A 19,107-nucleotide genomic window follows, 5' to 3' on the forward strand; every position below is an offset into this window, starting at 1 on the left:
TTATTACTATTATCATCATCATCATCACAGGAAGAAGAGAAGAAGAAGAAAGGGAATTGAAGAATCAGAAGAACAACAAGTAGGAAAAGAAGAGGCAAAAGAAGAAGAAGAAGAAGAATGATGATGATGATGATACTACTACTACTACTACTACAACTACTGCTGCTGCTACTGCTGCTGCTGCTGCTGCTGTTGCTGAGAAGAAGAAGAAGAAGAAGAAGAATGATGATGATGATGATACTACTACTACAACTACTGCTGCTGCTACTACTATTATCAGCATCATTATTATTACTATCATTATCATTATTATTCATTATTTATTCATTTTTGCTTTTGATCTGATGAAGAACGGCAAAATCTGGCCTGGCACTTTATAGTTTGTATCAGTGCCAGACCATAGCATTATCATCAACATTCTTATTATCAACATTAACAATAATAACAATAATGATAATAGCACACACAACAAAATACGAGTGAAACTAAATCATCTACAGTCTGCTATCTGAATACATAAAAAAAAGAGAAGATAATAATGAGAGAAAGACTGACAGTCAGAGAGAGGGAGAGAAAGAGAGGGGGGGAGTGAGGGGGGAACTGACAGACAGACAGACAGAGACAGAGAGACACAGGGAGAGAGAGAGAGAGGGAGAGAGGGAAGGGGAGACAGACAGACAGACAGACAGAGACACACAGAGACAGAGAGACACAGGGAGAGAGGGAGAGAGGGAAGGGGAGACAGACAGACAGACAGACACAGACACACAGAGACAGAGAGACACAGGGAGAGAGGGAGAGAGGGAGGGGGAGAGAGAGAGAGAGAGAGAAGGAGGGGGGGGAGACAGACAGACAGAGACAGAGGGAGAGAGGTGGGGGGGGGGGGAGAGAGAAACAGACAGACAGAAACAGAGAGAGGCAGGGGCACACAGAGAGAGATACAGAAAATGAATGAATGAATGAATGAATGAATGAAACAATGAATGAATGAAAATTTTTCAGCATACAGGCCACAGGAATACTGGGAACGGGGACCATGCTGACGACAAACAGCATTCCACTGACATTCACAGACAGACAGACAGACAGACAAGACACAGACAGACAGAGACAGAGGTCGAGAGAGAGAGAGAAGGAGGGGGGGGAGACAGACAGAGGGAGAGAGGTGGGGGGGGGAGAGACAGACAGACAGACAGAAACACTCAGAGAGAGGCAGGGGCACAGAGAGAGAGAGATAGAGAAAATGAATGAATGAATGAATGAATGAATGAAACAATGAATGAAACAATGAAAGAATGAATGAAAATTTTTCAGCATACAGGCCACAGGAATACTGGGAACGGGGACCATGCTGACAGCAAACAGCATTCCACTGACATTCACAGACAGACAGGCAGACAAACAGAGAGACAAGACACAAAGAAATGAAAAAAAACAACACCCCAAAAACACAACCTTTTCCGAGTAAAATACACCAAACACTCACACAGCCAACGACAGAAGAGAAGGCGGCAGAGCGCAGAAACTCGTAGGACTTGAGGCGTCGGCAGGTCAGGAGGAAGCCCCTCACCACCCCCAGCAGCACAGCCCCCTCCTCCTCCCCCCTCCCTTTCTGGCACGCGTCCACCAGCACCGCTTCCTGTGCGACGTAAAGTGGCCCACGATTTGCACCCGTGGTTTTGCCAGCAAATGAGACCACACAAAGGACAACAAAAAAAAAAAAAAAAAAAAAAAAACCTCCCGAAAAAACCCAAAATTGTCGCCAACTAATGGGTTGTTAGTCTGGACTGATGGGGCAATCTTTTGCCTCATCCTTAATCTGCTATACTGAGATTGACATGAAAATGATATGAATAAATGTTAATAGACTGCAGAATGTTAGTAACAAGCTGTCGATAAGTACATCACAATATAAACAACAACAATCATCAAAACATGAAACTCATAAAATGTGAGCGGACTCAAAACTTTAAGAGTTGTTAACGTAGTGACAAACCCACCACACCACAAACTCGGAACTTGATTTTTCCTGCACCTGTTTTCCAGCCATTTTTTTTTTTACCATCTCCAAAATCACCCCTAACCCACTTCCCTCACCCATTTCTTTTCATTGATAAGTAGAATTATTTTCCATTGTTTCTTCAGTTAGAAGAATTCTGTCCTTGTTTGCTCCATCCCTGTCTTTCTCAGACCACCCCACCACCACCCTTCAGTGTTCCTCTCCAGAGTGGAGAGATGGTATTGATTTGTCTGTGGTGGTGTGTCCATCGAGATCGATGATGACCATCGTTGTCATCCAACTGGGGGATGGGGGGGGGGTGGTGGTGGGGTGGGGGGGAGGATGCTCATGAATCTATCTGTGAATGCGCAGATGGCTGAATAGTCCACCCCACCACCCTTCAGTGCTACTCTCCAGAGTGGAGAGATGGCATTGATTTGTCTGTAGTGAATGTATATATAGATATCTTGGTATACTTTTTTCAACCCGTTTGAGTTTTGTATCCGCCTGTAGAGATCTGTCCAGTAAAGCAAAGAATGCACTGTTATTTGTTCTAAAGAAACTGTATATGTTGAATAATAATTCTCTGGATCTCTTTCTAAAACTTTTTGCTGGAGAGTTTCGTGGTCATCTTGGACCTTGCACATGTGCATCTAATTTTTACCTCGAAACTCGAGCAATGCCAAAGGCAATCGACACAGACAAAAGCAGCACACATGTGCTGTCTTCAGATTCCTCAGTTGACGGGTGCAATAGCCGAGTGGTTAAAGCGTTGGACTTTCAATCTGAGGGTCCCGGGTTCGAATCACGGTGACGGCGCCTGGTGGGTCAAGGGTGGAGATTTTTACGATCTCCCAGGTCAACATATGTGCAGACCTGCTAGTGCCTGAACCCCCTTTGTGCGTAAACGCAAGCAGAAGATCAAATACGCACGTTAAAGATCCTGTAATCCACGTCAGCGTTCAGTGGATTATGGAAACAAGAACATACCCAGCATGCACACCCCGAAAGCGGAGTATGGCTGCCTACATGGCAGGGTAAAAACGGTCATACACGTAAAAGCCCACTCGTGTACATGCGAGTGAACGTGGGAGTTGCAGCCCACGAACGAAGAAGAAGAAGAAGCTACAACCAAACTCTGGTCAATGAAGTGCCATCATATGCACACACAAAAAAAGAGCAAAAAAATCGAGAAAAAAATGAAGCTTGGTGTTTCACACTTTCTGCCTCTCTGGACTGCGTTTGTTGCTAAAAAAAAAAAATTCCAAGAGCCAATTAACTTCAAGAGCACAGATCATGTGCCATGCCTCTATAAGTCATGAAAGCACAGATGTTTTTCTTTCCCCAATCACTGGCACTCACCCTCTCCATTTTACATGTTGTACTCTATCTTTTCCACATTCTGTTCTCTCTCTCTCTCTTTTCCTTCCTCAGTCCCCTTCCCCACACCCCCAGCACCTCAACCGCTCCCTTTTCAGTTGATAATATTTCTTCCCCTGCCATTGATTTTCAGAATCAAATGATGATTTCTAATTAATAATAATAATCATCGTCAAGGACCTGGTTGAAGACATAATTTGACAAAAAAAAGAACGCCAGAGAATCGACAGACAGACAGAAAATACAAAAAAACTTAGCCGTATGAAGAGCACAGGAACAGGAGTCATGATGGCTGCTGGAAAAAGAGGGCGCTAGTCAGGGGGGCAAAGGGGAGGTTACCTACTTCCGGGAGGTTATCAGCTGTAGCTACTTTCGTTTTCTCCGCATAGGCAGATAGTAGTTTGCACAGGACAGAAATGTCAGATCCCTGCCGGAGTCTGCACTAGTGGGTCACGGTTAAGTATGTGTAATTAAAATGATGATTTCTAATTAATAATAATAATCATCATCAAGACGATAGAAATAATGATAATACAAACAATAATAATAATACAAATAATAATAATAATAATATCATTTATTTTCAGTCAAATATCATCATCCTAGATGAACAGACCACAAATAAACAAACAAACTATTGCAACAGACAAGAAATGAAACAAAAATGTTTTCTGACACAAAACAACAAAACCCCCTCTCCACAAAAAAATCACTCACAGCTTTGGCGCAAACATCTGCCAGCTGTTCATCCTTCTTTTCCGCTGTTTTGCATATCACCGCGGCGACGGCAGGAAACAGCATCTTTTGACACTGCACCAGAAAAAAAAAAAGAGATCAGTTTTCAGTATGTGCATGTGTGCGTGCGTGTGCGTAAGCGTGCATATGTGTATGTCTCTGTCTGTGTGTGCATACACACACTACACGTCAAATATCACTGAAAATGAAAAGACAAACTGAAAAACAAAACCAAAAAAAAAAAAAAAACAAGAGAGGCAAGGCCTTCAAGACTCACTTGTGATACACTTAAAAAAAAAAAAAAAATCCAAGCTTTTTATGTATTGAGTATAATTTCAAAATGTAATGTTTAAGATGAGAAAGATCAGTTTAAAGCAAATTAACTCCCCTAGCATTAATTACAGAGTAATTTCCCTTCTTTACTATCTGCACCAAAACGTTTGCAAAATAAATAAAACTTCCATGCTTAGCAAAAGAAGTTCCTGTTTGAACAAAGAATGATAATAATGACTGCTCTTGTTGTTGGGTCAGAATATCAGATCAAAGTGCCAAGTTTACAGAATACAAAAAATATAAATATAACAGTAAATGCAGTTTGCACATAATTAGGCTTCATTTTTTATTTTTTTGTGCCCATCCCAGAGGTGCAATATTGTTTTAAACAAGATGACTGGAAAGAACTGAATTTTTCCTATTTTTATGCCAAATTTGGTGTCAACTGACAAAGTATTTGCAGAGAAAATGTCAATGTTAAAGTTTACCACGGACACACAGACACACACACACAGAGACAACCGAACACCGGGTTAAAACATAGACTCACTTTGTTTACACAAGTGAGTCAAAAAACAAAACAACAACAACAACAACAACAAAAAACCCAGAGGAAGAAGACTTACCAGACTGAGATTTGCAGAATGTTCCAGAAGCTGGCAAAACAGCGACATTGCGACCTGCTTGCGGAGGACTGTAGATGCTAGGAGAGGGTCTGACAGAAAAAAACAACAACAGACAAATGATGTTGAGGAAAAAAAACAAAACAACCAACAACCCCAAAACAATGAAGACTACAATAATAATGAGCATAACAATAACAGTAATAACACTCACTCCGGACGAATAGTTTTCTCCCTTGCTTTCCCCCTGCAGACGACCCACTTGGTAGGGTTTGGGAAAAATAATCGCAAAAATTACAAAACACAAAGTAACTAAATGAAACTCCATGTACTTGACCCACTGACCCCTTTCCTCACGTTGTGTGAATGCCCGCCCCCCTCCCTCTCTTCACAGCCTTCAGAAGCTGAGTCACTGTCAGTACCTTCTTGCTGGTAGCTTTCTTCACCGCAGATACTTCATTCAACGTCTTCATCATCCTCATCGATGTTGGAAACTTTCAGTTTGAAGCATTTCAGTCACTTCAGCAGCAGTAAAAAGCCGCTGTCATGAATCCAGTTTGCTTCAAAAATTTCCACTTATATCGCCTGCGACGCCATTTTCGATACGTATGCAGATTAGATTGTCATGCAGGGTACCAAGGTCAATGGCTGGCCAGCGAGTGTATAGTTATGGAACCTCAAGAAGAAACTTTCCATTTGACCCTTGACACATTCACAATGCCTGGTGTAGCTGCGATTTTTATGTTACCCCATGAGGAAAGCATGGAAACAAATTTTAATTGTCGAAACGGCCATAGTGTTCCGGAACGCTACCTTACGTCAGGAACGCTATAGTGAGTTAAGAACAGTTTATACAGGAGCACTACGGTGTGTTACCAGCAACAGTAAGGTACAGAAGCAAGAAAATCGTCAGAGATACAAATCGCTGGAAATTATATTCTGAAACGTATAAGAACACTCCTCCCAGTGGGTGCAACCTTGCCGTGGTTGGGGGGCTTGCGTGTCTCAATAACCCTGAGAGCTATGCTGGCGGGAGATTCGTCTCCTGGTAGGGCCACCCAAGTCAGACAGGTCAAAGGGTAGAGACCAGACGAATAGTACCCACTGGTCCTCCAGGTTGGGGGTTTGAATTAGGCTAACAACCCGGTTCTGTAAAAAGAAGACTGTTACAGAAACTGCAACAACAAACTCTGAGAACTGCTTGGTCCAGGAGGGGTACTCTCTGGTGGAGCCCATGACGCGAGCTGGTGAAAGCCCTTGGGAAGCCAGTGCGCCGACAACTCTTCTGACGACCAAGGCCAAAACCAGGATAGGGACCTGGAACATCAGAACCCTATACGAGACAGGCAAAACAGCTCAAGTCTGTCGTGAGATGCAAAGGTACAACTTGAAGATTCTAGGCCTATGCGAGACAAGATGGACAGGATCAGGAAGAACGCAACTAGTGAGTGGAGACACCATCATCCACTCTGGACAGGAAGAAGGCCAACCTCACACCCATGGAGTAGCGTTGCTGATGACACCCGAAGCAACACGAGCACTGCTGTCCTGGGAGCCTATGTCACCAAGGATCCTCACGGCACGCTTCAATTCAAAGGGCAGGAAAGTTACCATCATTCAGTGCTACGCCCCTACCAACGTGGCAGTCATCGAAGAGAAGGATGATTTTTACCAGCAAGTCCAAGCAGTCATAGACAAGACACCCAAAAGAGATATGAAGATCCTCATGGGAGACCTGAATGCCAAGGTAGGCGCCGACAACACAAACAGAGAACTCATCATGGGCAGACACGGCACTGGAGTACAGAATGAGAATGGAGAACTTTTCATAGAGTTCTGCACCTTCAATGACCTGGTCATTGGAGGCACCTTGTTTCCCCACAAGACCATCCATAAGACCACGTGGGTTTCCCCTGACGGCAAGACCGAGAACCAGATCGACCACATCACCATCGGTCGTAAGTGGAGACGAAGCCTGCACGACGTCAGGGTAAAGTGCGGTGCAGACGCAGCATCGGATCACCACCTGGTTGTGGCAGCACTCAAAACCAAGCTGAAGGCCTACAACGACCAGGCCGCAAGACCATCGCACAAGTACAACGTGCACAGCTTGAAGGAGAAACTCAAAGCAGAAGAGTTCAAGATTGAATTGAGGAACAAGTTCAGTGTGCTTTCCCAACTCCCAGAGGACTCAATAGAAGAACATTGGCACAGCCTTCGAGAGACCTGGACAACAACTTGCAAAACAGTCCTGGGCAAGAAAACGAGGAAGCACAAAGAGTGGCTGTCAACAGACACCTGGACACTCATCACTGAGAGGAAGCATTTGAAAGACCAGATCAATTGCACGCAAGATCAAGCCGAGAGACATGAGCTACAAGCACAGTACTGGGAGACGAACCGACAAGTAAAGCGAAGTGCGAGAAAAGATAAAAGAACCTACATCGAGGAACTGACAGCAGAAGCTGAGAGTGCAGCAGGTCAGCGGAACATGAAGCGCCTGTATGAGATCACCAGGACACTCTCCGGGAAAAACAGCAACCCAAGCCGGCCCGTCAAGGACAAAGACGGAAACACCATCCTTGGCGAAGAACAGCAGAGAACAAGATGGGCGGAGCATTTCAAAGAAACGCTCAACCGACCAGCACCACCCGCCCCACCAGACATCCCGCCACCTACCAAGCTTCTCGACATCAACACCAACCCTCCCAGCAAGACCGAGATCGTCAAGGCCATCAAGTCCCTCAAGTCAGGAAAGGCAGCCGGCCCAGATGGAATTCCACCTGAAGCTCTGAAGGCCGACATCCAGACTTCAACTGAGATGCTGCACCCTCTCCTTTGCAAGATCTGGGAACAGGAGCGAGTGCCAAAAGACTGGAAAAGAGGATATCTTGTAAAGCTGCCAAAGAAAGGGGACCTTTCATCCTGCAACAGCTGGCGGGGAATCATGCTGTTGTCTATTCCGGGCAAGGTACTGAGCAGAATCATTCTTGAGAGACTGAAGAACGCTTTGGACAAGACACTTCGGGACGAACAAGCAGGCTTCCGACAAGATCGCTCGTGCACGGATCACATCGCAACCATGCGCATCATCATCGAGCAGTCCCTGGAGTGGCAGACCCCCCTGTACACAGTCTTTGTCGACTTTCAAAAAGCTTTTGACAGTGTCGACCGAGATGTCATCTGGAGACTGATGTACCACTATGGATTTCCACCAAAGTTTGTAACCATCATCCAGCAAATGTACGAAGACGCCACCTGTCAAGTGATCCACGACGGGAAACTGACGGAACCTTTCAGTGTGCAAACCGGCGTCCGTCAGGGTTGTTTGCTCTCACCGACCATTTTCCTGATGGTGGTTGACTGGGTCATGAGGCAGTCTACAGCAGATCAGAGGACAGGCATACAGTGGACTTTCACTAAACAGCTGGAGGACCTAGACTTCGCAGATGACATAAGTCTTCTCTCCCACAGGCAGCAAGATGCGCAGGAGAAACTATGTCGTGTGGCAGAAGAAGCTGAGAAGACTGGACTCCAAATCAACATTGGGAAAACAGAGGTCAAGAGGGTCAACAACAAGAAGCAAGATCCAGTGCAACTACATCAAGAGAACATCAAGGAGGTTGACAAGTTTGTCTACTTAGGCAGTGTTGTCAGCAAAGACGGGGGGACAGACGAAGACATCAAGAGCCGTATCAACAAAGCAAGACACGCCTTCAACACCCTTCGACCAATCTGGAGATCGACAGCCCTCTCAATCCGCAACAAGATCCGGATTTTTAACACCAACGTGAAGTCGGTTCTACTCTATGGCTCAGAGACGTGGAGAGTGACAAAGACCAGCACCCACAAGCTTCAGACATTCACCAACAGATGTTTAAGAAACATCCTGAACATCAGATGGCCAGAGGTTGTCTCCAATGAAGAACTTTGGAACATGGCAAAACAGACCCCACTGGAGACGGAAATCAAGAAACGGAAATGGGGATGGATAGGCCACACACTACGCAAGCCTGCAACAAACATCACAAGACAGGCTCTTGATTGGAACCCACAGGGGAAAAGGAAAGTTGGCCGTCCGAAGCAGACCTGGCGGAGAAGCATTGAGGCAGAGACAAGGGCGGCCGGAATGACGTGGGCCGAACTGAAGAGGACCAGCCAGAGCCGGGTGCGTTGGAGGAGTGTTGTTGCGGCCCTATGTTCCCCACGGAATCAAGAGGAATAAGTCAAGTATAAGAACACTCACAAGTAAAACCCTGAAAACGAAATATGGCTACCTACATGGCGGGGTAAAAAATACAACAACAATGGTCAAACACACTAAAAGCCCTCTGACAAATGTGAGTGAAAGCGGGAGCTGCAGCTCATGAAGACATATTCTTCTTCTTCGTTCATCGGCTGCAACTCCCACGTTCACTCTTATGTACACGAGTGGGCTTTTACATGTATGACCGTTTTTATCCCAGCATGTAGGCAGCCATACTCCATTTATGGGGATGTGCATGCTGGGTATGTTCTTTTTTCTATAACCAACCGAATGCTGACATGGATTAACGTGCGTATTTGATCTTCTGCTTGCGTGTACATACGAAAGGGGTTCAGGCGCAAGCAGCAGGACTGCACATATGATGACCTGGGAGATCAGAAAAATCTCCACCATTTACCCATCAGGCGCCGTTACCAAGTTTCGAGCCCGGTACCTTCAGATTGAAAGTCCAATGCTTTAACCACTCGGCTATTGCACTCATCACTTTAATGATATAATATAATTTGGAGACTTATATAACGCCTATCCTCGGACAGGGACCAAGCTCTGAGTGCTTTACCAGCACGAGGTCATTTGCACAACAGGCTGCTGAATGAGAGCAATGCCGAGTGGTTAAAGCATTGGACTTTCAATCTGAGGGTCCCGGGTTCGAATCTCGGTAACGGCGCCTGGTGGGTAAAGGGTGGAGATTTTTCCGATCTCCCAGGTCAACACATGTGCAGACCTGCTTGTGCTCAGACCCCCTTCACATGCAAGCAGAAAATCAAATATGCACGTTAAAGATCCTGTAATCCTTGAAATCGATCGGTGGGTTATGGAACAAGAAGATGCTCAGCACGCAAATCCCCGAAAATGGAGTACAGCTGTCTACATGGCCAGGTAAAAACGGTTATACACGTAAAAGCCCACTCATGTACATACGAGTTGCAGCCCATGAACGAAAAAGAAGAAGACACCATTTAAGTCAAGCTGTTGACAGGATGCAGGCCACTTACTTCCAACCTTGGTCCAGAAGTTGCTCAGCGCATCTGCGTCCTCCTCTTTGCGGGTCACTTCTCGGGAAATCGCTTCCACCAGGGCTGACTGCAGCTGCGGTGCTTCGACGCTCCTCTGTTTTGTACAGACAGGACAGAATGGTGACCATGAACATTGTGTGAGATTTATCATCCACGCTCCTCTGTTTTGTACAGACAGGACAGAATGGTGACCATGAACATTGTGTGAGATTTATCATCGACCGTTCTCTGTTTTGTACAGACAGGACAGAATGGTGACCATGAACATTGTGTGAGCTTTATCATCCACGCTCCTCTGTTTTGTACAGACAGGGCAGAATGGTGACCATGAACATTGTGTGAGCTTTATCATCCACGCTCCTCTGTTTTGTACAGACAGGGCAGAATGGTGACCATGAACATTGTGTGAGCTTTATCATCCACGCTCCTCTGTTTTGTACAGACAGGACAGAATAGTAACCATGAACATTGTGTGAGATTTATCATCCACGCTCCTCTGTTTTGTACAGACAGGGCAGAATGGTGACCATGAACATTGTGTGAGCTTTATCACTGACGCTCCTCTGTTTTGTACAGACAGGACAGAATGGTGACCATGAACATTGTGTGAGATTTATCATCCACGCTCCTCTGTTTTGTACAGACAGGACAGAATGGGGAACATTGTGTGAGCTTTATCATCCACGCTCCTCTGTTTTGTGCAGACAGGACAGAATGGTGACCATGAACATTGTGTGAGCTTTATCGTCCACGTTCCTCTGTTTTGTACAGACAGGACAGAATGGGGAACATTGTGTGAGCTTTATCATCCACGCTCCTCTGTTTTGTGCAGACAGGACAGAATGGTGACCATGAACATCGTGTGAGCTTTATCGTCCACGTTCCTCTGTTTTGTACAGACAGGACAGAATGGTGGCCATGAACATTGTGTGAGATTTATCATCGACGGTTCTCCGTTTTGTACAGACAGGACAGAATGGTGACCATGAACATTGTGTGAGCTTTATCATCCACGCTCCTCTGTTTTGTACAGACAGAACAGAATGGTGACCATGAACATTGTGTGAGCTTTATCATCCACGCTCCTCTGTTTTGTACAGACAGAACAGAATGGTGACCATGAACATTGAGATTTATCATCCACGCTCCTCTGTTTTGTACAGACAGGACAGAATGATGACCATGAACATTGTGTGAGATTTATCATCCACGCTCCTCTGTTTTGTACAGACAGGACAGAATGGTGACCATGAACATTGTGTGAGCTTTATCACTGACGCTCCTCTGTTTTGTACAGACAGGACAGAATGGTGAACATGAACATCGTGTGAGATTTATCATCGACGCTCCTCCGTTTTGTACAGACAGGACAGAATGGTGAACATGAACATTGTGTGAGATTTATCATCGACGGTTTTCTGTTTTGTACAGACAGGACAGAATGGTGAACATTGTGTGAGCTTTATCATCCACGCTCCTCTGTTTTGTACAGACAGAACAGAATGGTGACCATGAACATCATGTGAGATTTATCATCGACGCTCCTCTGTTTTGTACAGACAGGACAGAATGGTGACCATGAACATTGTGTGAGATTTATCATCGACCGTTCTCTGTTTTGTACAGACAGGACAGAATGGTGACCATGAACATTGTGTGAGATCTTTGTTATCCAGTGAAGAACTGTCAGAGGCACTCAGTGACAAGAGAATAAAAAGTTTCAAATGACTGTACACATCCCTTTTACCAGTCTCAAAGTAATGATGATAACAATAAAATGAACAAAAAAAACAAACAAACCCTGTTTATTCTACAGATTAAAACACCCTGCGTCAAACATAATTTCCCAAGGACACTTTTTGCTGTAGTGGTTTTTTTTTTTCTTTCTTTTTTTTTTGTTTTATTGGTTAGATCTTGTGCAGAGACAAGTCAAAGCACTGTGTACCAGTCCTTCACAACCATGCATAACTCTGAATAAAAAAAAAAAAAATAAATAAAAGAAAGAGACAAAACGTATCAATACACGTACATAGAAAGCTACGGTATATAACAACTGAACACGTAACATGCAGAATGTCCATGCTGCACACTGGCCTCAAATTAAGTACATTCTGATTTTTAAGTATTTTTTAAAGATTTTTTTTTTAAAACTAAATCCAGTAACTTTGGGTCTTCTGGAACTCTATTCTGCAGTCTACAACTAGTACAAGAGGTGTTACTCACCAATTTCTTTGTTTTTTTTTTCACTGCCAATCAAATTGTATTTCCTCTAAAACAAAGGCTGATTTTTTTTTTCTCCTAAAATAACAAAATCACTGCTGGTTTTTATACTAAAATATCAAAATCATTGCTGGTTTTTATCCTTGAATATCAAAATCATTGCTGGTTTTTATCCTCAAATATAATCAATCATCGCTGGTTTTTATTCTCAAATATAATCAATCATTAATAATAATAATGGATACTTATATACCACACTATCCAGAAATCTGCTCTAGGTGCTTTACAAAAACGCTTTTGTTAACATAATACATCATATCTATGTTACATACACACACCAAAATGTGACTACACACACACACACACACACATACATGCTGCATACATACATTTTAACATACATGTGTATCTAACAGCTACCCTAACACATACGCACACATAGGCAGGCACAAATTTACATAAACACACGCTGGTTTTTATCCTAAAACATCAAAATCATTGCTGGTTTTTATCCTTGAAATACATCAAAATCATTAAGAATCTGGACCTCTGATACCCCAATTTCCTTGCTTCTCCTCACAGCCAGAACAATCGTGACAACCTTGACCGATTTTCAGCAAACTCTGCTTCCTTCTCACTCCTCTCTTCCCACCAGCGACCGGCATCACACATGTGCTGGCTGAATGGTCAGAACGCTGGATTCTCACGCAAGTTTCCTGAGTTCGATCCCCGTCGCACCTAGTGAGTTAACTCTTTCCGGACGAAGAAATGCTCACGCATTCCTACACAAAACTTATTCGGTTTCGGACGAAGGAATGGAATAGCAAAGTAAAATTCCATCATGCGCTGTACACGTGATTTTGTGATCAGCCAAGCAGAGTGCGCTATTCTGGGTCACTCCACTATCGAACAGTATGATTGGTTAGTCTGGGATGTGTGGCCTGTCTCGCACACACACTGACAAAGTCACTGACCGGTCGTCTGCTCGCGTGCCAGCCTGTTAGCAAAGCGGCCTCTTCTCAGAATGTTGTGAAGCGAACAAGGCAGTGACGGCAATGTTTTAGGGTTGCCGAAGTACTTGAAATGCTACAAACTGAAGGGTCAGACATTGAAGAGGTGGATGATGATGATGAAGAAGAAAGCAAATTTAATGCAGAAAGCGAGCATGGGTATGGTGATTCGGGGTGAAAAATTGGCAGTATTTTCTACACATGGCAAAACTGTAAAAATAAGATGAGAAATTTGATTTTTTTTTTATATGTAATAGCTCCACACGTAATAAACCAGTTCTGAAAGTTTCATTTTCTTACAAAGTATTTTGTATTTTTTGTAATTTTTTTTCCAAACCCTTACAAATGGGCCGTCTGTGGGGAAAAGCAAGGGAGAAAACTTGTCGTCCCGAGTGAGTTAAGAGTAGAATTTTTTTTCCGACCTCCGAGGTCAACACATATGCAGACCTGCTAGTGCCTGAACCCCCTTTGTGTGTATACAGAAGCATAAGGTCAAATATGCACGTTAAAGATCCCTGTAATCCATGTGAGCGTTCAGTGAATTATGGAAAGAAGAACACACACCCAGCATGCATGCCCCCGAAAACAAGAGTATGGCTGCCTACACAGCGGGGTAAATAAACAAAACAGTCAAACAAGTACAATGTTACATGTGTGTGTAAATGTATGTGTGTGTGTGTGTGTGGATGACTGAAGCCTGACTGAATGACAGAGGAAACGAATGATGAACACCCAATGGCAGCTGTCAGCATGCTGTACCCAGGCCGGCAGCCTGTTGTGGAAATAAACCCCGTGTCTGTAAAGCGCTAAGTTAGAGCTTAGTCTCTGATTGAGGATAAACGCGATACAAGAACCCATATCATCACCAGCATCATCATCATCATCATCATCACTATCAACATCATCATCATCACCATCATCATCATCATCATCACTATCAACATCATCATCATCATCATCATCATCACTACCATCATCAACATCATCATCATCACTATCAACATCATCATCATCACTATCAACAACATCATCATCATCATCATCACTATCAACATCATCATCATCATCATCACTATCAACATCATCATCATCATCATCACTATCAACAACATCATCATCATCATCCAAGCTACTGCACTCACCCTGAGAAGGTGCAGGAGAGACTCAAAGTTCTTCTTGCCCACGATCTTTGCCGCACCCCAGTAGGTCTGCAGAAACTCCTTGTTGACCAGTGTCTGGTAGAAACAATGATAAATATCACACACATGCTGAACTGTATCTTGTGATTTGCAACAACAACAACAACAAAAGATTTGAAAGTTAGAGTTTGTCTTGACTCATGTTAACTCACTCAGTACGGCCAGTCCTCTCTTCTCCTCTACACAGACCCCTCGGATGTCCAGTGGGTGTCTGAGTGACCCAACCTTTAGCTTCCGTCGTCAGAATTGTGGTATTCTTTGTCAACATTCACCTCTTCAGTATAAGAGCCTTCCGCTTGCAACATTTCGATGATGGTATTTGGGCTGAAACGCTGTTAACGTCGTCTCTTTCGCCGTTTGTATGGAGAGAGTTAACGCACTGAGTTCTGCACTCAAGCAACGCCTTGGCATCAAAATTTGTCGCATCAAAAGCGGTTTTCAAGTTTCTCCACATGCATGAACTGCAAAGAAAAGGAACTAACTTCTACAGTATGGACACAGATCGTTTTCTTTTCAATCGCTAAAGACGTGGAACAAGCTCCCTGATAACCTCCGTCATTCTGATTCCCTCGCATCTTTTAAATCTCGTCTCAAAACTCACCTTTTCCCTCAGCAGTAAGTTCAATTGTGGCAGGTCCACTTCCTTTGCGTTAGCTGTGCTTGACTATGTGTGTATACATATGTATGTGTACATAACTACATGCATGTATATGAATGTGTATTGTGTGCGCGTGCGTTTATGTAAGTTTGTGCCTGCCTATGTGTGCACATGTGTTAGGGTAGCTGTTAGATACACATGTATTGTTAAAATGTATGAACGCAGTGTGTGTGTGTGCGTGTGCATGTGTGTGTGTGTGTGTGTGTGTGTATGTGCGCGTGTGTGTGTGTATGTGTGTGTGTGTGTGTGTGTGTGTGTGTGTGTGTGTGTAGTCATATTTTGGTGTGTGTATGTAACACAGATGTAATGTTTTATGTTAACAAACAGTTTTTGTAAAGCACCTAGAGCAGATTTCTGGATAGTGTGCTATATAAGTATCCATTATTATTATTAGCAGTAGTAGTATGTCCAGACGTGTCCACACATAGTGTGGAGGAAAAACAGTATCCTTTTCTGTGTTTTTTTTTTCTGGCATAAATACAGCATGGAAGAGTGCCAGGGCTTCCAAGGAAATCAGACAATCATGATGCTATACTGGACTAAAAGACAAACTCTAACTTAAGTAATACTATAAAATTCACTTGGCCGCCACATAACACACCTTCATACATAGAGAGACGGAAAAAAAAAAAAATTCTCACATACATTTTCCTGTACATTATTATCATTATCATTAGCAGCAGTAGCATTATTATCAATATTGTCATTATTATCAGTACCATCATCAACAGCATTGTCATCATTGTCATCATCATCATAATCATACCTTGTCCTTAGAGACAGGCCAGGAGCATAAGAAAACCTGTCAGCTGTACGCTCCTCTCCTCTGTTATTATTATCATTATTATGAATATTATAATGATGATGATGATGATGATGATCATCATCATCATCATCACCACCATCATCATCACCACAACCATCATCATCATCACCACCATCATCATCATCACCCCCATCATCATCCTCATCACCATCATCATCATCATCAGCACCACCACAACCACCACTATCATCACCACCACCAACATCATCATCATCACGACCCCCATCATCATCATCATCAGCACCATCACCACCACCATCACCACTATCACCATCATCATCACCACTCCCATCATCACCACCACCACCCTCATCATCATCACCACCACCAACATCATCATCATTACCATCACCACCATCATCATCATCACATTCACTACCACCATTATCATCATCATCATCACCATCACCACCATCATCATCATCACCCCCATTATCATCATCACCATCACCACCACCCCCATCATCATCATCATCATCACCATCACCACCATCATCATCATCACCACCACCACCATCATCATCACCACCACCATCATCATCATCACATTCACTACCACCACCATCATCATCATCACCATCATCACCACCACCATCATCACCACCACCATCATTATCATCACCATCACCCCCATCATCATCATCACCATCATCACCACCACCACCATCACCACCATCATCATCACCACCACCATCATTATCATCACCATCACCCCCATCATCATCATCACCATCATCACCACCACCATCATTATCATCACCATCACCACCATCATCATAATCAACATCACCACCACCATCATCACCATCACCATCATCACATTCACTACCACCATTATCATCATCATCATCACCATCACCACCATCATCATCACCACCACCATCATTATCATCACCATCACCCCCATCATCATCATCATCACCACCACCATCACCACCACCATCATTATCATCACCATCACCCCCATCATCATCACCATCACCACCACCATCATCATCATCACCATCACCCCCATCATCACCACCACCACCCCCATCATCACCATCATCATCATCAACATCACCACCACCATCATCACCATCACCACCACCATCATCATCATCACATTCACTACCACCATTATCATCATCACCCCCATCATCACCCCCACCCCCTCACCATCATCACCCCCACCCCCACCCCCATCATCATCATCACCCCCACCCCCATCATCATCATCACCCCCACCCCCACCATCATCATCACCCCCACCCCCATCATCATCATCACCCCCACCCCCATCATCATCATCACCACCACCATCATCATCATCATCACCACCACCATCATCATCATCACCATCACCACCACCATCATCATCACCATCACCCCCATCATCACCATCATCATCACCACCCCCAACATCACCACACCTTGTCCTTGTGGCGACAGGCCAGCAGCAGGAGAAACCTGTCGGGCGTGCACCCCTCCCACCCTTTCTCCTGCTCGGCTCGCAGGTGAGGCCACAGGGACTCGGCCAGCTGCTGGGGGGTGGCCTTGTCCACCAGGTCCAGGAGGGTCTGGGTGCACAGGGGGCGGATGTAGCTCCTCTTCTCCCCCACCGACAACAGCTCCCCCACCATCGCATCCAGGTGATCCGCCTGCCCCCGGGGAGGGAGGGAGGGAGGGAGGAAAAACATGGGACAATACTCTCGTTACCTTCTGAAGATTCCTCGTGTTTGGTACAAGGAAAACAACAACAACAACAAACAACAACTGCAGACATAAAAAAAAAAAAGAAAAAAAAAAAAGGGTGGTACTCTTAGTGCAGTGACGCGCTCTCCCTGGGAGCAGTCCGAATCTCTCTTGTCGTATGTAACAATGGTATCAGTTTATCGATCCACAATGTAGTGTTGGTATCTTCTGCTCAGTCCCATTTTCACAAACTGATGTTGAGAAACCATACCAGAGTCTCATACTTCTTGATTACAGATACAACCCAAACAATGATGTCTTATGCATTCATCCCCATTTGTCACCTTTTGCATGTTGCATCTTTCTTTATTGAGAAAACAAACCAAACTGAATTGATTCTAAAATAATTATATGTCTATTCATCATTTATAAAATGAATGAATGATGATTTGTGTGTGTGTGTGTGTGTGTGTGTGTGTGTGTGTGTGTGTGTGTGTGTGTGTGTGTGTGTGTTTTAAATACAGATTCATAATTCTCTTTCTCTGCAGGATATTTTCTCTCTCACTCTTTCCATTTTGCTTGCTTATGTTTTCTTGTTCAGTTGTTGCTGTTCTTTTCATGTGTGTGTGTGTGTGTGTGTGTGTGTGTGTGTGTGTGTGTGTGTGTGTGTGTGTGTGTGACTTTTCTTCATATCTTTTTTTGTTTTGTTTTTTTGTTCAGCTGACGTTTGTGTGCAAACGAGGAGGTGGTGAAATTCATCACTTTATTTGATTGTCTGGCTCTCGAGATTGTTGATGCTGTTGCTGTTATCAACTGCTCTTGCTGTTGCCTGTACTGAAGTTTTGCTTTCCAATCATTCAATCAATAAATAAAGAAACATGTCTTTAACAATCTATTCATTATGGAGAACTAGGTAAAATGCATTTCAAAGGACTCACATTCTGCATCCCACTTGGCAAATAAAAGCGTCAATCACAAAAGAAACAAGGGCAGAAAGATCAACAAAACACACGTATTGTCAATATCTATAAATAAAGAACACAGACATGAGCAAACAAATCGATTTAACAAATATTATATCTTCTTCTTCTTCATCTTTGTTTGTGGGCTGCAATTCCCACGTTCACTCGTATATGCATGAGTGGGTTTTTATGTGTATTCATGACCGTTCCCCCCCCCACCCCCCCCACCATGTAGGCAGCCACACTCTGCTTTCAGGGATGTGCA

General features: G+C 43.9%; 1 protein-coding gene across 1 annotated transcript in view; it reads right to left on the minus strand.

The window, feature by feature from the left end:
- The window catches only part of LOC143288152 (myb-binding protein 1A-like protein), a 64,830-nt gene that overhangs the window by 40,467 nt on the left and 5,256 nt on the right, over positions 1 to 19,107 (minus strand). Inside the window, exons 5-10 of the mRNA XM_076596448.1 lie at positions 17,619 to 17,846; positions 14,666 to 14,758; positions 10,273 to 10,387; positions 5,014 to 5,102; positions 4,097 to 4,189; positions 1,487 to 1,639 (exon numbers count right to left, since the gene is read on the minus strand). Coding sequence (XP_076452563.1) covers positions 1,487 to 1,639; positions 4,097 to 4,189; positions 5,014 to 5,102; positions 10,273 to 10,387; positions 14,666 to 14,758; positions 17,619 to 17,846 — 771 coding nt within the window. The remainder of the gene's footprint in view (positions 1 to 1,486; positions 1,640 to 4,096; positions 4,190 to 5,013; positions 5,103 to 10,272; positions 10,388 to 14,665; positions 14,759 to 17,618; positions 17,847 to 19,107) is intronic.

Source organism: Babylonia areolata, chromosome 12 (genome assembly GCF_041734735.1).
Source record: "Babylonia areolata isolate BAREFJ2019XMU chromosome 12, ASM4173473v1, whole genome shotgun sequence".
NCBI lineage: Eukaryota > Metazoa > Mollusca > Gastropoda > Neogastropoda > Buccinidae > Babylonia > Babylonia areolata.